Source organism: Ranitomeya variabilis, chromosome 5, assembly GCF_051348905.1.
Source record: "Ranitomeya variabilis isolate aRanVar5 chromosome 5, aRanVar5.hap1, whole genome shotgun sequence".
In the NCBI taxonomy this organism is placed as follows: domain Eukaryota; kingdom Metazoa; phylum Chordata; class Amphibia; order Anura; family Dendrobatidae; genus Ranitomeya; species Ranitomeya variabilis.
This window is the reverse complement of record NC_135236.1, coordinates 22,626,224-22,647,981: the sequence shown is the minus strand read 5'-3', so window position 1 is coordinate 22,647,981 and position 21,758 is coordinate 22,626,224. Positions and strand designations below refer to the sequence as shown.

At 43.6% G+C, this 21,758-nt stretch overlaps 1 protein-coding gene across 1 annotated transcript; it reads left to right on the top strand.

Annotated features, from left to right (window-relative positions):
- Positions 1–20,428: 20,428 nt before the first annotated feature.
- Positions 20,429–21,364, top strand: LOC143774721 (olfactory receptor 1500-like). Its single transcript, XM_077262486.1, has one exon. The coding sequence runs from the start codon at positions 20,429–20,431 to the stop codon at positions 21,362–21,364; it is 936 nt and encodes a 311-aa protein (XP_077118601.1).
- The last annotated feature ends 394 nt before the right edge of the window (positions 21,365–21,758 follow it).

The following is a 21,758-nucleotide window of genomic DNA, read 5'->3' as shown; positions in this document are numbered from 1 at the left end:
TAATCCAGTTCTGGATTGGAAAGCTATGTCTGTGTCAAGTTGGGGTTGCCAGGGGATTCATGGTGATGCTCCTTTGGTGTCAATTGCTTCTTCCACTCCTTCTGAGGTCCCTGAGTTTTTGTCGGACTACCAGGATGTATTTGATGAGCCCAGATCCGGTGCCCTGCCTCCTCATAGGGATTGTGATTGTGCTATAAATTTGATTCCTGGTAGTAAGTTCCCTAAGGGATGACTTTTTAATTTGTCTGTACCAGAACATGCCGCAATGCGAAGTTATATAAAGGAGTCTTTGGAGAAGGGACATATTCGTCCATCCTCCTCCCCTCTTGGTGCAGGATTCTTTTTTGTGGCCAAGAAGGATGGTTCTCTGAGACCTTGTATAGATTACCGTCTTCTAAATAAAATCACGGTCAAATTTCAGTATCCTTTGCCATTATTGTCTGATCTGTTTGCTCGGATTAAGGGGTCCAGTTGGTTCACCAAGATAGATCTTCATGGTGCGTATAACCTTGTGCGTATTAAGCAGGGGGATGAATGGAAAACAGCATTTAATACGCCCGAAGGCCATTTTGAGTACTTGGTGATGCCTTTTGGACTCTCTAATGCTCCTGTGTTTCAGTCCTTCATGCATAACATCTTCTGAGAATATCTGGATAAATTTATGATTGTCTATCTGGATGACATTTTGGTCTTTTCTGATGATTGGGAGTCCCATGTGAAGCAGGTCAGGATGGTATTTCAGGTCCTGCGTGCGAATGCCTTATTTGTGAAGGGTTCAAAATGTCTCTTCGGAGTACAGAAGGTTTCCTTTTTGGGTTTTATTTTTTCTCCTTCTACTATTGAGATGGACCCAGTCAAGGTCCAGGCTATTCATGACTGGACTCAGCCTACATCCATTAAGAGTCTTCAGAAGTTCTTGGGTTTTGCTAATTTTTACCGTCACTTCATTGCTAATTTTTCTGGTGTGGTTAAGCCCTTGACGGATTTGAAAAAGAAGGGTACTGATGTGACTAATTGGTCTCCTGCGGCCGTGGAGGCCTTTCGGGAGCTGAAGCGCCGGTTCTCTTCAGCTCCAGTCTTATGTCAGCCTGATATCTCTCTTCCTTTTCAGGTCGAGGTTGATGCTTCTGAGATTGGAGCAGGGGCTGTTTTGTCGCAGAGAAGCTCTGATTCCTCTGTAATGAAGCCTTGTGCTTTCTTTTCAAGAAAGTTTTCGCCTGCCGAGCGGAATTATGACGTTGGTAATCGGGAGTTGTTGGCTATGAAGTGGGCATTTGAGGAGTGGCGACATTGGCTCGAGGGAGCTAAGCATCGTGTGGTGGTCTTGACTGATCACAAAAATCTGATTTATCTCAAGTCTGCCAAGCGGCTGAATCCTAGACAGGCTCGTTGGTCGTTGTTTTTCTCCCGTTTCGATTTTGTGGTCTCGTACCTGCCTGGTTCGAAGAACGTGAAGGCTGATGCTCTTTCTAGGAGTTTTGTGCCTGACTCTCCGGGAGTTTCAGAGCCGGCTGGTATCCTCAGAGAGGGAGTGATTTTGTCAGCCATTTCCCCAGATTTGCGACGAGTGCTGCAGAAATTTCAGGCGGATAGACCTGACCGTTGCCCACCTGAGAGACTGTTTGTCCCAGATAGATGGACCAGCAGAGTTATTTCCGAGGTTCATTCTTCGGTGTTGGCGGGTCATCCTGAGATTTTTGGTACCAGAGATTTGGTGGCTAGGTGCTTCTGGTGGCCTTCCTTGTTGCGGGATGTGCGTTCCTTTGTGCAGTCCTGTGGGATTTGTGCTCGGGCTAAGCCTTGCTGTTCTCGTGCCAGCGGGTTGCTTTTGCCTTTGTCTGTCCCGAAGAGGCCTTGGATGCACATTTCCATGGATTTTATTTCGGATCTTCCAGTATCTCAGAGAATGTCTGTCATCTGGGTGGTGTGTGATCGTTTTTCCAAAATGGTCCATTTGGTGCCCTTGCCTAAGTTGCCTTCCTCCTCCGATTTGGTTCCTTTATTTTTTCAGAATGTCGTTCGCTTACACGGCATCCCTGAAAATATTGTGTCTGACAGAGGATCCCAGTTTGTGTCCAGATTTTGGCAGATCTTTTGTGCTAAGATGGGCATTGATTTGTCTTTTTCGTCGGCTTTCCATCCTCAGACGAATGGTCAAACCGAGCGAACTAATCAGACCTTGGAAACGTATTTAAGATGTTTTGTTTCTGCTGATCAGGATGATTTGGTGACTTTTTTGCCATTGGCCGATTTTGCCCTTAATAATCGGGCTAGTTCTGCTACTTTGGTTTCGCCTTTTTTCTGCAATTCTGGTTTTCATCCTCGTTTTTCCTCGGGTCAGATTGAGCCTTCTCACTGTCCTGGGGTGGATTCTGTGGTGGATAGGTTGCAGCAGATTTGGAACCATGTGGTGGACAATTTGAAGTTGTCACAGGAGAAGGCTCAGCGCTTTGCCAACCGCCGTCGCAGTGTGGGTCCCTGACTTCGTGTTGGGGATTTGGTATGGCTGTCTTCTCGGTATGTGCCTATGAAGGTCTCCTCTCCTAAATTCAAGCCTCGCTTCATCGGTCCTTATAAGATTTGGGAAATCCTTAACCCGGTGTCTTTTCGTTTGGACCTCCCAGCGTCGTTTGCCATTCATAATGTGTTCCATAGGTCTTTGTTGCGGAGGTATGTGGTGCCTGTGGTTCCTTCTGTTGAGCCCCCTGCTCCAGTGCTGGTTGAGGGTGAATTGGAGTACGTGGTGGAGAAGATCTTGGATTCTCGTATTTCTAGACGGAGGCTTCAGTATTTGGTTAAGTGGAAGGGCTATGGTCAGGAGGATAATTCCTGGGTTGTCGCCTCTGATGTTCATGCGGCCGATTTGGTTCATGCCTTCCATGTGGCGCATCCTGATCGCCCTGGGGGTCTTGATGAGGGTTCGGTGACCCCTCTTCAAGGGTGGGGTACTGTTGTGAACTCTATTTTTGGGCTCCCTCTTGTGGTCACAAGTGGTACTGTGTGAGTGCTGTCTTTGGGCTCCCTCTGGTGGCTCTTTGTGTCTTTCTGCAGGTTTGTGGCTGGCATCAGCTGTCTCGTCATCTGGGAGTTGGTTTCCTATTTAGCTCACCTGGACTTTCAGTTGTTGCCAGCTGTCAATGTATTCAGTGCTATTTGGAGCTCTCCTGCATTCCTTCGTTATCAGTCTCTTCAAGAGAAGCTAAGTTTTGGTTTATTCATTTTTTGATCACCAGTGTTCAATATGTTTCTTGGTTGGTGATTAGTCCTTTCCAGCTTGCTTATATGTGATTTCCTCGCTTGCTGGCAGCTCTAGGGGGCTGAGTTTCTCCCCCCACACCGTTAGTTGGTGTGGGGGTTCTTGTATTCTCAGCGTGGATATTTTGCATAGGGTTTTCTACTGACCGCACAGTTCCCTATCTGTCTTCTGCTATCTAGTATTAGCGGGTCTCATTTGCTGAATCTGTTTTCATTTCTACGTTTGTATTTTCCCCTTACCTCACCGTTATTATTTGTTGGGGGCTTCCTATATCTTTGGGGTTATTTCTCTGAGGCAAGTGAGGTCTTATTTTCCCTCTAGGGGTAGCTAGTTTCTCAGGCTGCATCGAGACGTCCAGGATTTTAGGCACGTTCACCGGCTACCTTTAGTGTGTCTGGTTAGGATCATCTTTGCGGTCAGTCCAGTTACCACCTCCCTAGTGCTCGTTTCTATGTTCAGTAACTTAGCTAGTCCATTTTGTGATCCTCAGCCACTAAGGATCATAACACATCTCCAATCCAGCAGAGGCAGGGGAACACTGGCAAAATAATTGGACAGTTTCCACAGACCCTCCCATTGCCCTGCCTATGAGGTGCGGGGTAATGTTACAATGAATGGGATGTTTTCTAAGATGCTAAGGGAGTACATTGCTGACCGTACTAACATCCTCCGTGTTTCATTTGTGCTTTTAAATATTGAGTATCCAAGCTGGACACATGGCATGAACTGTCTCTCTATGCCTTTGAGGTCCTGGCCTGCTCTTCCGCTAGCACTTTGTCAGAGCAGGCGACTCTTATAAAAATGAACAAGGGCTGGATTGGGCAGACCTCTCTACACCACCAAATGACTGCAAAACTTAACCTCCAATACAGTGTCTTTTTGGGAAGTGTATTCCCATGCACCTCTTCACACCCACACATGGGTATATGTTTCCTGACTTTGGATATTTGGGATGCTCCTCCTCCTTGTCCTCATCCTCATCATCCACCACCACTAAAGCACCAGGGTGAACGTGTTCTGTGCTGCTACAGAGAGTCAATTTTTTGGCAATGGTGCCCATGATCCCCATAAACAATTTTTTTTTAAAAAATGTACCCGCCATGGGGAAATGTTTGTCAGCCGATGCATTTAGTGTGTGGGCATTCCAAGTATAGGAGACCCACTCTCTTAAATTGGGCCTATTTTTAATGAGGCCTTCCTCCATGTCTCATCATCCATCGCCACTAGATCACCAGGGTTAACTTGTAACGTGCTGCTACAACCACTCTAGTTTTTTGCAAGGGTGTTTATGATGTTAGCAAACATTTTTTTTCTTAAATTACCCCCATGCAAAATGGTTGTCAGCCCATACACTTAGTGTATGAGCATTACAGTCTAGGAGACCTGCTCCTTTAAATTGGGCCTATTTTTTAACCCCTTCACCCCCAAGGGTGGTTTGCACGTTAATGACCGGGCCAATTTTTACAATTCTGATCACTGTCCCTTTATGAGGTTATAACTCTGGAACGCTTCAACGGATCTTGGCGATTCTGACATTGTTTTCTCGAGACATATTGTACTTCATGATAGTTGTAAAATTTCTTCGGTATAACTTGCATTTATTTGTGAAAAAAACGAATATTTGGCGAAAATTTTGAAAATTTTGCAATTTTCCAACTTTGAATTTTTATGCCCTTAAATCACAGACATATGTCATGCAAAATACTTAATAAGTAACATTTCCCACATGTCTACTTTACATCAGCACAATTTTGGAACCAACATTTTTTTTTGTGACGGAGTTATAAGGGTTAAAAATTGACCAGCAATTTCTCATTTTTACAACACCATTTTTTTTAGGGACCACATCTCATTTGAAGTCATTTTGAGGGGTCTATATGATAGAAAATACCCAAGTGTGACACCATTCTAAAAACTGCACCCCTCAAGGTACTCAAAACCACTTTCAAGAAGTTTATTAACCCTTCAGGTGTTTCACAGGAATTTTTGGAATGTTTAAATAAAAATAAACATTTAACTTTTTTTCACACAAAATTTATTTCAGCTCCAATTTGTTTTATTTTACCAAGGGTAACAGGAGAAAATAGACCCCAAAATTTGTTGTACAATTTGTCCTGAGTACGTTGATACCCCAAATGTGGGGGTAAACCACTGTTTGGGCGCATGGCAGAGCTCGGAAGGAAAGGAGCGCCATTTGACTTTTCAATGCAAAATTGACTGGAATTGAGATTGGACGCCATGTTGCATTTGGAGAGCCCCTGATGTGCCTAAACATTGAAACCCCCCACAAGTGACACCATTTTGGAAAGTAGACCCCCTAAGGATCTTATCTAGATGTGTGGTGAGCACTTTGACCCAACAAGTGCTTCACAGAAGTTTATAATGCAGAGCCGTAAAAATAAAAAATCATATTTTTTCACAAAAATGATCTTTTCGCCCCCAATTTTTTATTTTCCCAAGGGTAAGAGAAGAAATTGAACCCCAAAAATTGTTGTGCAATTTGTCCTGAGTACGCTGATACCCCATATGTGGGTGTAAACCATTGTTTGGGCACAGGGCAGAGCTCGGAAGGGAAGGAGCGCCATTTGGAATGCAGACTTAAATGGATTGGTCTGCAGGCATCACGTTGCATTTGCAGAGCCCCTGATGTACCCAAACAGTACAAACCCCCCACAAGTGACCCCATATTGGAAACTAGACCCCCCAAGGAACTTATCTAGATGTGATGTGAGAACTGTGAACCCCCAAGTGTTTCACTATAGTTTATAACGCAGAGCCATGAAAATAAAATTTCTTTTTTTTTTCACAAAAATGATTTTTTAGCCCCCAGTTTTGTATTTTCACAAGGGTATCAGGATAAATTGGACCCCAAAAGTTGTTGTTCAATTTGTCCTGAGTACGCTGATACCCCATATGTGGGGGGGAATCACTGTTTGGGCGCATGACAGAGCTCGGAAGGGAAGGAGCGCCATTTGGAATGCAGACTTAAATGGATTGGTCTGCAGGCGTCACGTTGCATTTGCAGAGCCCCTGATGTACCCAAACAGTACAAACCCCCCACAAGTGACCCCATATCGGAAACTAGACCCCCCAAGGAACTTTCTAGATGTGTTGTGAGAACTTTGAACCCCCAAGTGTTTCACTACAGTTTACAACGCAGAGCCGTGAAAATAAAAAATCTTTTTTTTCCCACAAAACTTATTTTTTGGCCCCCAGTTTTGTATTTTCCCAAGGGTAGCAGGATAAATTGGACCCCAAAAGATGATGTCCAATTTGTCCAGAGTATGCTGATACCCCATATGTTGGGGTAAACCCCTGTTTGGGCACACGGGAGAGCTCTGAAGGGAAGGAGCACTGTTTTCCTTTTTCAACGCAGAATTGGCTGGAATTCAGATCGGATGCCATGTCCCGTTTGGAGAGCCCCTGATGTGCCTAAACAGTGGAAACCCCCCAATTATAACTGAAACCCTAATCCAAACACACCCCTTACCCTAATCCCAACAGTAACCTTAACCACTCCTCTAACCCAGACACACCCAACCCTATTCCCAACCGTAAATGTAATCCAAACCCTAACCCTATCTTTAGCCCCAACCCTAACTGTAGCCCCAACCCTAGCCCCAACGCTAGCCCTAACCCTAACCCTAGCAATAACCGTAGCCCTATCACTAGCCCTAACACTAGCCGTAACACTAGCCCTATCCCTAGCCCTAACCCTAGCCCTAACCCTAGCCCCAACCCTAGCCCTAACCCTAGCCCTAACCCTAGCCCCAACCCTAGCCCTAACCCTAGCCCTAACCCTTGCCCTAACCCTATCCCTAGCCCTAACTCTAGTCCTAACTCTAGCCCTAACCCTAATGGGAAAATGGAAATAAATACATTTTTTAATTTTTTTTATTTTTCCCTAACTAAGGGGGTGATGAAGGGGGGTTTGATTTACTTTTATAGCGGGTTATTTAGCGGATTTTTATGATTGGCAGCTGTCACACACTGAAAGACGCTTTTCATTGCAAAAAATATTTTTTGCGTTACTACATTTTGAGAGCTGTAATTTTTCCATATTTGAGTCCACAGAGTCATGTGAGATCTTGTTTTTTGCGGGACGAGTTGACGTTTTTATTGGTAACATTTTCGGACACGTGACATTTTTTGATCGCTTTTTATTCCGAATTTTGTGAGGCAGAGTGATCAAAAACCAGCTATTCATGAATTTCTTTTGGGGGAGGCGTTTATACCGTTCCGCGTTTGGTAAAATTGATAAAGCAGTTTTATTCGTCGGGTCAGTACGATTACAGCGATATCTCATTTATATCATTTTTTTTATGTTTTGGCGCTTTTATACGATAAAAACTATTTTATAGAAAAAATAATTATTTTGGTATTGCTTTATTCTCAGGACTATAACTTTTTTATTTTTTTGCTGATGATGCTGTATGGCGGCTCGTTTTTTGCGGGACAAGATGACGTTTTCAGCGGTACCATGGTTATTTATATCAGTCTTTTTGATCGTGTGTAATTCCACTTTTTGTTTGGCGGTATGATAATAAAGCGTTGTTTTTTGCCTCGTTTTTTTTTTTCTTTTCTTACGGTGTTTACTGAAGGGGTTAACTAGTGGGGCAGTTTTATAGGTTGGGTCGTTACGGACGCGGCAATACTAAATATGTGTACTTTTATTGTTTTTTTTATTTTATTTAGCTAAAGAAATGTATTTATGGGAATAATATATATATTTTTTTTCTTTATTTAGGATATTTTTTTTATTTATTTTTTTACACACATGTGGGGAATTTTTTTTAACTTTTTTACTTTGTCCCAGGGGGGGACATCACAGATCATTGATCTGGCAGTGTGCACAGCACTCTGCCAGATCTGCGATCTGCTGTGCAGGGCTGCAGGCTTACCAAGTGTCTGCTCTGAGCAGACACTCGGTAAGCCACCTCCCTCCCTGCAGGACCCGGATGCCGCGGCCATCTTGGATCCGGGACCTGCGGCGAGGAGGGAGGTAGGAGACCCTCAGAGCAACGCGATCACATCGCGTTGCTCCGGGGGTCTCAGGGAAGCCCGCAGGGAGCCCCCTCCCTGCGCGATGCTTCCCTATACCGCCGGTACACCGCGATCATGTTTGATCGCGGTGTGCCGGGGGTTAATGTGCCGGGGGCGGTCCGTGACCGCTCCTGGCACATAGTGCCGGATGTCAGCTGCGATATGCAGCTGACACCCGGCCGCGATCGGCCGCGCTCCCCCTGTGAGCGCCGCTGATCGGTGATGACGTACTATCCCGTCGGTGGTCATACGGGCCCACCCCACCTCGACGGGATAGTACGTCAGATGTCAGAAAGGGGTTAATGAGGCCTTCCTCCGCGGCTCATCATCCACTGACACTAGATCACCAGGGTTTACGTGTTCTGTGCTGCTACAGCCACTCTTGCTTTTTGCAAGGGTGTTTATGATGCCCGTAAACAATTTTTAAAAAAATGTTTACGCCCCATGGAGAAATGTTTGTCAGCCTATACAATTAATGTATGGGCATTACAAGTCTAGGAGACCCACTCCTTTAAATTGGGCCTATTTTTTAATGAGGCCTTACTCCATGTCTCATCATCCACTGCCACTAGATCACCAGGGTTAACGTGTTCTGTGCTGTTACAGCCACTATAGTTTTTTGCAAGGGTGTTTAGGATGCCCGTAATAAAAATATTTACACAGTATGTTGATGTGTATCCCCCAGGAGAAAATGTTTGTCAGCCCATACACTTAGTGTATGAGCAATAAAGTTTAGGAGACTCCTTTGTAATGGGACAGTTTTTTTATGAGGCCCTTCTCCATGTTTCTTTCAAGGATTGATTGTGGTGCGTGCAAATTTCAGTCAAAGCGGCCCTTGCATTCAATGCATAAGGAAACAGAATGGCAGGACCAACTGAATAATGTGAAGTGGGTTTTTCTGTGGCCATCCAGTACCTGGGTTCAAAGGCTTATTGGGGTGCATATGACTGAATAGCAGGGCAGGCCTTGCATTCAATGCAACATTTTTTCTGGAGGCCCTCCTGTACCTCTTGAGAAAGGGGTATTGGGGTGCATTGTAATTCTTGGCAGTCCAGCCACTAAGCAATAAGCAGTAACAGCATAGGAGACCCACTGTTTAATAATGCCCCTTTAATAATATTAATGCACCCTGATGCCGCTCTAAAAAGCTTTGTGACTTTAAGAGCCCTTCCTTCAGAAATGAAATAAGATGGGTCTCCTTCTATGTCACAAACTACATGGCCAGCTAGGGTTATTAACACCTTCCCGACCTGCGACGCTATGTAGGCGTCATGAAAGTCGGTGCCAATCCGACCTGTGACGCCTATGTGGCGCCATGGAGGGATCGTATCCCTGCAGATCGGGTGAAAGGGTTAACTCTGATTTCACCCGATCTGCAGGGACAGGGGGAGTGGTACTTTAGCCCAGGGGGGTGGCTTTGCCCCCACGTGACTACGATCGCTCTGATTGGCTGTTGAAAGTGCATCAGCCAATCAGAGCAATTTGTAATATTTCACCTATGAAAAGTGGTGAAATATTACAATCCAGCCATGGCCGATGCTGCAGTATCATCAGCCATGGCTGGAAAACCTAATCTGCCCCCCCGCCACCACCACCGATCTCCTCCCCAGTCCTCTGTTCTGTGGTCCGCTCCCCTCCGTCTTCCTGTCCGCTCCCTCGTTCCTCCAGTCTGCTCCCCTGTGCTCCGATCCCACCCCCATGCTCCGATACCCCCCCGTGCTCTGATCCCCCCTCATACTTACCGAGCCTCCCGTTGTCCATCCGTCTGTTCCTTGGGCTCCGCCATCTTCCAAAATGGCGGGCGCATGCGCAGTGCACCCGCTGAATCTGCCGGAAGGCAGATTCGTTCCACGTACATTTTGATCACTGTGATAAAACCTATCACAGTGATCAAAATAAAAAAAATAGTAAATGAACCCCCCCTTTGTCACCCCCATAGGGAAAATATATTTACTTTTAATTTTCCACTAGGGTTAGGGTTAGAACTAGGGTTAGAACTAGGGTTAGGGTTAGGGCTAGGGTTAGGGCTAGAGCTAGGGTTAGGGCTAGGGTTAGAATTAGTGTTAGGGTAAGGCTATGTGCACATGTATTCTGGTCCTCTGCAGATTTTTTTGCAGTGCAAAACTGCTGCGGATTTATTGTGGTTTTACCGTGGATTTCACTGCGGTTTTATAACTGCGGTTTTCTATAGGAGCAGCTGTAAAACCGCTGCAGAATCCGCAGAAAGAAGTGATATGCCTGTGAATATAAACAGCTGCATTTCCACGCAGCTGCATTTTCCTTGGGCTCCGCCATCTTCCAAAATGGCGGGCGCATGCGCAGTGCACCCGCTGAATCTGCCGGCCGGCAGATTCGTTCCACGTACAATTTGATCACTGTGATAAAACCTATCACAGTGATCAAAATAAAAAAAATAGTAAATGAACCCCCCCTTTGTCACCCCCATAGGGAAAATATATTTACTTTTAATTTTCCACTAGGGTTAGGGTTAGAACTAGGGTTAGAACTAGGGTTAGGGTTAGGGTTAAGGCTAGGGTTAGGGTTAGGGCTAGGGTTAGGGCTAGAGCTAGGGTTAGGGCTAGGGTTAGAATTAGGGTTAGGGTAAGGCTATGTGCACATGTATTCTGGTCCTCTGCAGATTTTTTTACAGTGCAAAAAAGCTGCGGATTTATCGTGGTTTTACCACGGATTTCACTGCGGTTTTTTAACTGCGGTTTTCTATAGCAGCAGCTGTAAAACCGCTGCAGAATCCGCAGAAAGAAGTGATATGCCTGTGAATATAAACAGCTGCATTTCCACGCAGCTGCATTTTCCTTGGGCTCCGACATCTTCCAAAATGGCGGGCGCATGCGCAGTGCACCCGCTGAATCTGCCGGCCGGCAGATTCGTTCCACGTACATTTTGATCACTGTGATAAAACCTATCACAGTGATCAAAATAAAAAAAATAGTAAATGAACCCCCCCTTTGTCACCCCCATAGGGAAAATATATTTACTTTTAATTTTCCACTAGGGTTAGGGTTAGAACTAGGGTTAGAACTAGGGTTAGGGTTAGGGTTACGGCTAGGGTTAGGGTTAGGGCTAGGGTTAGGGCTAGAGCTAGGGTTAGGGCTAGGGTTAGAATTAGGGTTAGGGTAAGGCTATGTGCACACGTATTCTGGTCCTCTGCAGATTTTTTTACAGTGCAAAAAAGCTGCGGATTTATCGTGGTTTTACCGCGGATTTCACTGCGGTTTTATAACTGCGGTTTTCTATAGGAGCAGCTGTAAAACCGCTGCAGAATCCGCAGAAAGAAGTGATATGCCTGTGAATATAAACAGCTGCATTTCCACGCAGTTTTTTCCACAGCATGTGCACAGCGTTTTTTGTTTCCCATAGGTTTACATTGAACTGTAAACTCATGGGAAACTGCTGCGGACCTGCAGCTGCAGAAACACTGCGGATCCGCAGCATTTTCCGCAGCGTGTGCACATACCCTTAGAATTAGGCTATGTGCACACGGTGCGGATTTGGCTGCGGATCCGGAGCGGATTGGCCGCTGCGGATTCATAGCAGTTTTCCATCAGGTTTACAGTACCATGTAAATCTATGGAAAACCAAATCTGCTGTGCCCATGGTGTGGAAAATACCGCGCGGAAATACTGCGTTGTATTTTCCGCAGCATGTCAATTCTTTGTGCGGATTCCACAGCGTTTTACACCTGTTCCTCAATAGGAATCCGCAGGTGAAATCCGCACAAAAAACACTGGAAATCCGCTGTAAATCCGCAGGTAAAACACAGTGCCTTTTCCCTGCGGATTTTTCAAAAATGGTGCGGAAAAATCTCACACAAATCCGCAACATGGGCACATAGCCTTAGGGTTGGAATTAGAGTTAGTGTTGGAATTTGGGCTAGGGTTGGAAATAGGGTTAAGATTAGCCTAGTGGTTAGGGTTAGGGGTGTGTTGGGGTTAGGGATGTGATTAGGGTTATGGCTAGAGTTGGGATTAGGGTTAGGCACATCAGGGGTCTCCAAACGCAACATGGCGCCACCATTGATTCCAGCCAATCTTGCGTTCACAAAGTCAAATGGTGCTCCCTCGCTTCCGAGCCCCGATGTGTGCCCAAACAGTGGTTTACCCCCCCACATACTCAGGACAAACTGGGCAACAACTATTGGGGTCCAATTTCTCCTGTTACCCTTGCGAAAATAAAAAATTGCTTGCTAAAACATTATTTTTGAGGAAAGAAAAAATATTTTTTTATTTTCACGGCTCTGCGTTGCAAACTTCTGTGAAGCACTTGGGGGTTCAAAGTGCTCACCACATATCTAAATAAGTTCATTGGGGGGTCTAGTTTCCAAAATGGTGTCACTTGTGAGGGGTTTCTACTGTTTAGGCACATCAGGGGCTCTGCAAACCTAACATGATGCCCGCAGACCATTCCATCAAAGTCTGCATTCCAAAATGTCACTACTTCCCTTCTGAGCCCCAACGTGTGCCCAAACGGTGGTTCCCCCCACATATGGGGTATGAGTGCACTCAGGACAAACTAAACAACAGCTTTTGGGGTCCAATTTCTCCTGTTACTCTTGTTAAAAAAAAATTGCGGGCTAAAAAATAATTTTTGAGGAAAGAAAACTTATTTTATATTTTCACGGCTCTGCGTTATAAACTTGTGTGAAGCACTTGGGGGTTTAAAGTGGTTACTGCACATCTAGATTAGTTCCACGGGAGGTCTAGTTTCCAAAATGGGGTCGCATGTGGGGGAGCTCCAATGTTTAGGCATACAGGGGCTCTCCAAACACAACATGGTGTCCGCTAACGATTGTAGCTAATTTTTCATTCAAAAGTCAAATGGCGCTCCTTCCCTTCTGAGCCCTGCCGTGTGCCCAAACAGTGGTTTACCCCCACATATGAGGTATCAGTGTACTCAGGAGAAATTACCCAATAAATTGTAGGATCCATTTTATCCTTTTGCTCATGTGGAAATGAACAAATTGAGGCTAAATGAAATTTGCTCCCTATGCATCTAGATAAGTTCCTTGGGGGGTCTAGTTTCCAAAATGGGTTCACTTGTGGGCTAAAAAATTGGAGCCAATTTTTCATTGAAAAATTCAAATGGTGCTCCTTCCCTTCCGAGCCCTGTCGTGTGCCCAAACAGTGGTTCCCCCGCATATATGGGGTATCGTCGTACTCAGGACAAATTGTAAAATAACATTTGGTGTCCAGTTTCTCTTTTTACCCTTGGGAAAATAAAAAAAATTGTTGCTAAAAATCATTTTTGTGACTAAAAAGCTAAATGTTCATTTTTTCCTTCCATGTTGCTTCTGCTGCTGTGAAGCACCTGAAGGGTTAATAAACTTCTTGAATGTAGCTTTGAGCACCTTGAGAGGTGCAGTTTTTATAATGGTCTCAATTTTGAGTATGTTCAGCTATATAGACCCCTCAAACTGACTTCAAATGTGAGGTGGTCCCTAAAAAAATGGTTTTGTAAATTTTGTTGTAAAAATGAGAAATCGCTGGTCAAATTTTAACTGGAAAATTTTAACTGGCAAGATTGCCTTGTGCAGGCATGTACTATGGAGGACAGAGAATGAACTTCAATCCAATATTGCAGCCAGCATGCAGCCGGCGGGTAAGGAAAGGGTGCATCAAACACCTGAAAACCCTGCCCCTAGGTCTAAAGATTGTTCCCTCCAAATTCAGGTGACAGTGTCCCTTTAATGGACTTTGAGTTTGCCAGGCGTTGTGGTTTTCCCTTGCAGCCTTTGCAGAAACTTATTCCTTTAAGGGGCATTGATGCTACACCTTTGGCTAAAAATAAGCCCCAGTTTTGGACTCAGGTGACCATGCGCATGGCGCCAGCCCATCAGGAAGATTGTCGATTTCTGGTGTTGCAGAATTTGCATGATGCTATCGTGCTGGGTTTTCCGTGGTTGCAGGTACATAATCCTGTGTTGGATTGGAAGTCTATGTCTGTGACTAGTTGGGGTTGTCAGGGGGTTCATAATGATGTTCCTTTAATGTCCATCTCCTCTTCCGAAATTCCAGAGTTTTTGTCTGATTTTCAGGATGTGTTTGATGAGCCCAAGTCCAGTTCTCTTCCACCGCACAGGGACTGTGATTGTGCGATTGATTTGATTCCGGGCTGTAAGTTTCCTAAGGGCCGACTTTTCAACCTGTCTGTGCCTGAACATACCGTTATGCGGAGTTATGTTAAGTAGTCTTTGGAGAAAGGGCATATTCGGCCATCTTCTTCACCGATGGGAGCAGGTTTTTTTTTTGTTGCTAAGAAGGATGGCTCCTTGAGACCCTGTATTGATTATCGCCTCTTGAATAAAATCACGGTCAAATTTCAATACCCTTTACCCTTGCTTTCCGATTTGTTTGCTAGGATTAAGGGGGCTAGTTGGATTACAAAGATTGACCTTCAGGGGGCGTATAATCTTGTTCGTATTAAGCAGGGTGATGAATGGAAAACTGCGTTCAATACGCCCGAAGGCCATTTTGAATACCTTGTGATGCCGTTCGGGCTCACTAATGCTCCATCTGTTTTTCAATCTTTCATGCATGATATCATCCGGACTTATATTGATAAATTCTTGATTGTATATCTGGACGATATCTTGATTTTTTCTGATGATTGGGAGTCTCATGTGGAGCAGGTCAGGATGGTGTTTCAGATCCTTCATGACAATGCTTTGTTTGTGAAGGGGTCTAAGTGTCTCTTTGGGGTGCAGAAGGTTTCTTTCTTGGGTTTTATTTTTTCTCCTTCATCTATTGAGATGGATCCGGTTAAGGTTCAGGCCATTCATGATTGGATTCAACCCACGTCCGTAAACAGCCTTCAGAAATTTTTGGGTTTTGTAAGTTTTTATCGCCGTTTCATTGCTAACTTTTCCAGCGTGGTTAAACCCTTGACCGATTTGACTAAGAAAGGCGCTGATGTGGCTAATTGGTCCTCTGCGGCTGTTTCTGCCTTTCAGGAGCTTAAACGTCAATTTACTTCTGCTCCGGTGTTGTGTAAACCTGATGTTTCTCTTCCGTTTCAGGTTGAGGTTGACGCTTTTGAGATTGGGGCAGGGGCCGTTTTGTCTCAGAGGGATTCTGCTGGTTCCTTGATGAAACCGTGTGCCTTCTTTTCCCATAAATTTTCGCCTGCTGAACACAATTATGATGTCGGCAATCGGGAGTTGTTGGCTATGAAGTGGGCATTTGAGGAGTGGCGACATTGGCTTGAGGGAGCTAAGCACCATATTGTGGTCTTGACCGATCATAAGAATCTGATTTACCTCGAGACTGCCAAACGGTTGAATCCTAGACAGGCTCGATGGTCTTTGTTTTTTCCCCGTTTTTATTTTGTGGTCTCGTATCTTCCGGGTTCTAAGAATATTAAGGCTGATGACCTTTCTAGGAGTTTTTTGCCTGATTCTCCTGAGGTCCTGTTACCGGTCGGCATTCTGAAAGAAGGGGTGGTTCTTTCTGCCATTTCCCCTGATTTACGACGGGTTCTTCAGGAATTTCAGGCTGACAGACCTGACCGCTGTCCAGTGGGGAAACTGTTTGTTCCTGACAGATGGACTAGTAGAGTGATTTCTGAGGTTCACTGTTCTGTGTTGGCTGGTCTTCCTGGTATTTTTGGTACCAGAGACTTGGTTGGTAGGTCCTTTTGGTGAACTTCTTTATCACGTGATGTGCGTTATTTTGTGCAGTCCTGTGGGACTTGTGCGCGGGCCAAGCCTTGTTGTTCCCATGCTAGTGGGTTGCTTTTGCCGTTGCCAGTCCCTGAGAGGCCTTGGACGCATATTTCTATGGATTTTATTTCTGATCTTCCGGTTTCCCAGAAGATGTCGGTTATCTGGGTTGTTTGTGACCGGTTCTCTAAGATGGTTCATTTGGTGCCTTTGCCTAAATTGCCTTCCTCCTCAGATTTGGTTTCATTGTTTTTCCAGCATGTGGTTCGTTTGCATGGTATTCTGGAGAATATTGTGTCTGACAGAGGTTCCCAGTTTGTTTCTAGGTTTTGGCGAGCCTTTTGTGCTAGGCAGGGCATTGATTTATCGTTTTCCTCTGCATTGCATCCTCAGACAAATGGCCAAACCAAGCGAACTAATCAGACCTTGGAGACTTATTTGAGATGCTTTGTGTCTGCTGATCAGGATGATTGGGTGGCCTTTTTGCCATTGGCCGAGTTTGCCCTTAATAATCGGGCTAGTTCGGCTACCTTGGTTTCGCCTTTTTTTTTGTAATTTTGGTTTTCATGCTCGTTTTTCTTCTGGGCAGGTTGAGCCGTCTGACTGTCCTGGTGTGGATTCTGTGGTTGACAGGTTGCAGCAGATTTGGACTCATGTGGTAGACAATTTGGTGTTGTCTCAGGAGAAGGCTCAACATTTTGCTAACCGTCGTCAGGGTGTTGGTTCCCGGCTTCGTGTTGGGGATCTGGTCTGGTTGTCTTCCAATCATGTTCCTATGAAGGTTTCTTCTCCTAAGTTTAAGCCTCGGTTTATTGGTCCTTATGGGATTTCTGAGATTATTAATCCTGTGTCTTTTCAAATGGCGCTTCCGGCCTCTTTTGCTATCCATAATGTCTTCCATAGATCTTTGTTGCGGAAATATGTGGTACACGTGGTTCCCTCTGTTGATCCTCCGGCCCCTGTGTTGGTTGATGGGGAGTTGGAGTATGTGGTTGAGAAGATTTTGGATTCTCGTTTTTCGAGGCGGAGGCTTCAGTATCTTGTCAAATGGAAGGGTTATGGCCAGGAGGATAATTCTTGGGTTTTTGCCTCCGATGTCCATGCTGTTGATTTGGTTCATGCTTTTCATCTGGCTCGTCCTGATCGGCCTGGGGGCTCTGGTGAGGGTTTGGTGACGCCTCCTCAAGGGGGGGGGTACTGTTGTGAATTCTGCTTTTGGGCTCCCTCCGGTGGTTGTAGGTGGTATTGCAGTTGTCTCTGGATTGCAGCCCTGGTCATGTGTATCCGCTGATTGCAGTTCTGACTGGGGTATTTAGGCTTGCAGGATTCATTAGTCCTTGCCAGTTGTCCATTGTTTTTGGAGGTTTTTGTCCTTGCCTGGTTCCTTCTGCCTTGCTGCAAATCTGCAAAGATAAGTGTCTGGTTTTTGTGGCACACATGCTGTGTGCTTAACAATTTAGTTCTATTCTGTGTTTTTTTTTTCCAGCTTAGATTGTATCAGTATTTTCTCAGTCTTGCTGGATTCTCAGGAGTGCAGATATACATTCCATGTCTTTAGTTAGATTGTGGAACTTTTTGTATTTTCTGCGTGGATATTTTTAGAGTTTTAATACTGACCGCTTAGTATTCTGTCCTATCTTTCCCTGTTTAGCTAGAGTGGCCTCTTTTGCTGAATTCTGTTTTCTGCCTGTGTGTCTTTCCTCTCCTATTCACAGTCAATATTTGTGGGGGGCTGCCTATCCTTTGGGGTACTGCTCTGAAGCAAGTTAGTATTCCTATTTCAATCTAAAGGGGTATTTAGTCCTCCGGCTGTGTCGAGGTGTCTAGGGTTTTGTTAGGCACACCCCACGTCTACTTCTAGTTGCGGTGTTAGTTCAGGATTTGCGGTCAGTATAGATTCCACTTCTCCTGAGAAAGTCTCATGCGGCTCCAAAGTCACCGGATCATAACAGGTCTCCCATTGACTTACATTGGGCTCGTTGTTCTTTCCGAGTACCCGGGTATTCCAGTTTGCTCAACCCAAGCAATGAGCACTTGTGCATTTCAGTGCTCGCTCATCACTACTCATTATCCATGGTATCTTCTGTATGAGATCAGACATTGAGGACAGCAATGTGAGCAGCCTCTTCCTACCTCAGCATCCCTGCTATTTCCAGTAATAGATCAGACAGGCGGGGTGGGCAGCAGTATAAGCAGCCTCTTCTTATCATCCTGAGATCTCCAGTATTAGATCAGATATATACAGTTGACAGCAGTGTGTACAGCCTCTTATGACCTTAGTACCCCTGGTATCTCCAGTATTGGATCAGATACACAGGGTGGACAGTGTGGCGGGCAGCTTTTTCTTACCTCATTACCCCTGGTGTCTCCTGTATTAGATCAGATAGACAGGGTCAACAGCAGTGTCAGCAGCCTCTTCTTCCTTTGTAAACTTTGGTATCTTTAATCTAGGGTCGAGAAGGCACAGGGATGACATAATTCCCGATCTAAAGTTGCTGGCACTGCTAAGTTTTGGGCATTTTCAGAAAGTTCTTTGGAAGCTGAGACTTAAAAGTTAATATTTTAGTCATTGAATTTTTGATAGGTAAGCATAATGTACAATATAAATGAAAGTTTCAGGAGTTCTTTATTTGCGTAGTTATCAATGTTACATGACTGAGATATTTTGGGCTCAAGAGATCATTACAATAATGATTGTTTTTCGACTGCTTATTTAAGAAATCACATCCTTATTATTCCCCCTGGTGCCATCCTGGGGATATTATTGTTATAAAAAATAATGTATAAAAGGTGAAGAAAATGGGACTGGTGGCCTTATATTTGCCAGATTTGTACTGAGAAGAGATCACTGAGATGAATATGTTGCTGTTGCATACTACCTCAGATTTGTCTACTATTCCTGGCAGAAGAATTTTAGAGACCTTCATGAATCAGAGCCACAAAATGATGACTTAATTGCACTCATATATCCATATTATACAGCTCTTGTGCGGCATTATTGTGGGTCTTCTGGGTAAGAAAAACATGGACTGATATGGTTATTAAAGTGTACTTGTCAGAAATAGAGTTTTCCATCTAAGGAACAGTTCATGCCCGTTACTTCCTGTAATTGTTACTGCCTCATGGTTCAATTCATCATTTGCTTTTTTTATGTCACTGTTCTGATTTTAACTTGCGATTTTTGTTACAGTTTTTTGTGAGAAATTCTTTTAAATGGAGTATGCAGTTAATAAATTTTGTCAAAAATATTTTTTCTTTCGTCTTTTATGCAACTTTTAAACTCAAACACTGATATATTTCAAAAAATGTAGCAAACGATTTTCAAAACATCTGGCGCACATTAAACCAGTCCAAGGAGGGACTAGATTAAATTTGAGCAGAAATGTAATGATTTTTTAAAAGTTGTAAATTGTGAATCAGGAAAAAACATTTCTATAACCTCGAAGAGTTTTCCTCAACTCCGATCCTCAAGAGCCACCAATAGGTCATGTTTTTAGGAATTCATTTGTGTTGCCCAGAAAAGCTTCTCTGCAAATCCAATTTACCTGGGAAATTTGCATAGGTGGGTGACTTTTTGCCTAATCCACTCATACCTAGTCATCAATCTTTAATTTTCCAAGAACACGTGTTATAATGTATGAAAATATAATATTAAGATTGCAGCCATTTTTGGGGACTTGAAGAGCCATCGAACGTTAACAAACTTGATATTCTAGTTCTCTCCTTACTGCTCATGTCTCTGACCCCTTTGCTCCTCGTTGTAACCTGTCTGGGCCCTGACACATCATCTTCTTATTTCGGCTGCATGGAATAATATCCTTGGACCTTTCACACTGAGCTGGAACGTCCGGCTCTGATGAGGCCTGGTATGGTTCTGGGAATGTATGCGCAAAGTCAGGACGAACGTTGAGATTCTATTACCTTTTTTTTTGAGTATTAAAAGGGATTTTAAACACAAATAACATCTCAAAAAATGGAAATTCCTTGGAAAATCCTTTCAAAAAGGCGAAATCACATTTTTATTGATTTAATCATCTTTAGTCATCAATGTCTAAGTGTCCGATAACCTCATTTATTATTTATGAAAGTATAAAATTAGATGATTTATTAAGTTCTCTTACTTTATATGAAATGGAAGGAATATTTCATGATACCTAAATTACTGTATAAGTGGCAACAATTCCCTCATGAGTTTAGTCGCAGTATCACCCAAGTGTCACATGGTCACACAGCCACTTGGTAACTGACTTTCAATAATGCGAGTTGCGGACTGCCGTAGTCTTATGGTACAATACTCAAGACGGTCATCTCCACGTGGGGCTTATCAGCATCAATAATCTGTGTATGAGGCATTATTCTACATATAGATTATTGTGATCTTTTAATGTTTTCATTATTTACATAATCCACTTTCTTACAATCAGTTTCTCTTGTTTTCAGTGTATTCACCTAAAATGTGTGACATCAACCACACTGAAGTCACAGAGTTCCTGCTCCTTGGATTTACAGGTCTATATAAATACAAATTTCTGCTCTTCATCCTTTTCTTCTTCTCTTACCTGATAATACTGGCTGGAAACGTCCTTATTATAGTGTTGGTGTCCACCAATCACAACCTCAATACCCCAATGTTCTACTTTCTCAAATATCTAGCTGTAGCCGATATCCTTTCCACTACGACCATTATGCCCATGATGTTAAATATAATTCTATATGACATGAAGGATGTGCCAGTGAGGAATTGCGTCTTCCATCTCCATATTGTCTTCATATTTGGTTATAACCCGATTATTCTGCTCACTATAATGTCTTATGATCGGTACTTGGCCATTTGCAGCCCGATGCGCTACAATTCTATAATGCAACCTCATGTTTGCTTCAAGATGGTTCTTGGCTCCTGGTTTTTTAACTTTGTCTTTTCCTTTGAGATGATTTTTGTTTGGCAGCTGGAGTTTTGTGGCAACAACACAATAGACCACTTCTTCTGTGACTTTGAGATACTTCTTGAATTGACTACCTCCGACATTTACCTCTTGACTTTGGTTGACTATGTAGTAACCATCATTAACGGTATCATCCCTCTTGCATTAACTCTTATCAGCTATTTGAGTATTTTCTACATCATATTGATCCTTTCATCCATCAGTAACTTGTCAAAAGCCTTCTCCACATGTGGCTCCCATCTCACCACTGTATGTATCTACTATGGAACTCTCATCATGGTTTACACAATACCATCCAATAACAGATCATTGAACATGAACAAGTTTTTATCTCTGCTGTACATTGTGGTGACTCCAATGATGAATCCCATCATTTACAGTCTGAGGAATCAGGAGATCAGGAGAACTGTTCAACAAATGTTTAGAAAATATAAAGGATATACTTAAATGCAGCAGACATATTTGTTAGACTATCTTAGCTGATTACTGTATTTCCAGATGGGGAAAGGGAGAAACATTAGATTTGTCTTCTGGATTTTCTTGACAGAATATTCACAATAAATCATGGATGAGAAGATTCAACGACAACATTTTTTTTCAGTAGATGTCATAATTTTTTTCCACAATTCTTCTATTTATCTTCTTTTTAAAGAAGCACTCCTGTGCCCATCAAAGTTTTTATTCACTTATAATATTGCAATCCTCCTATTATATGGCACTGCGTACTTACAATTGCTCATATTGTCCTTCTACCCAATTAATTATTTTCTTTTCCTTTAGATCTATGACATCACATAATTAAAAACTGATGAGCTGAATCCTTCCAAGTTCTATATAGAAA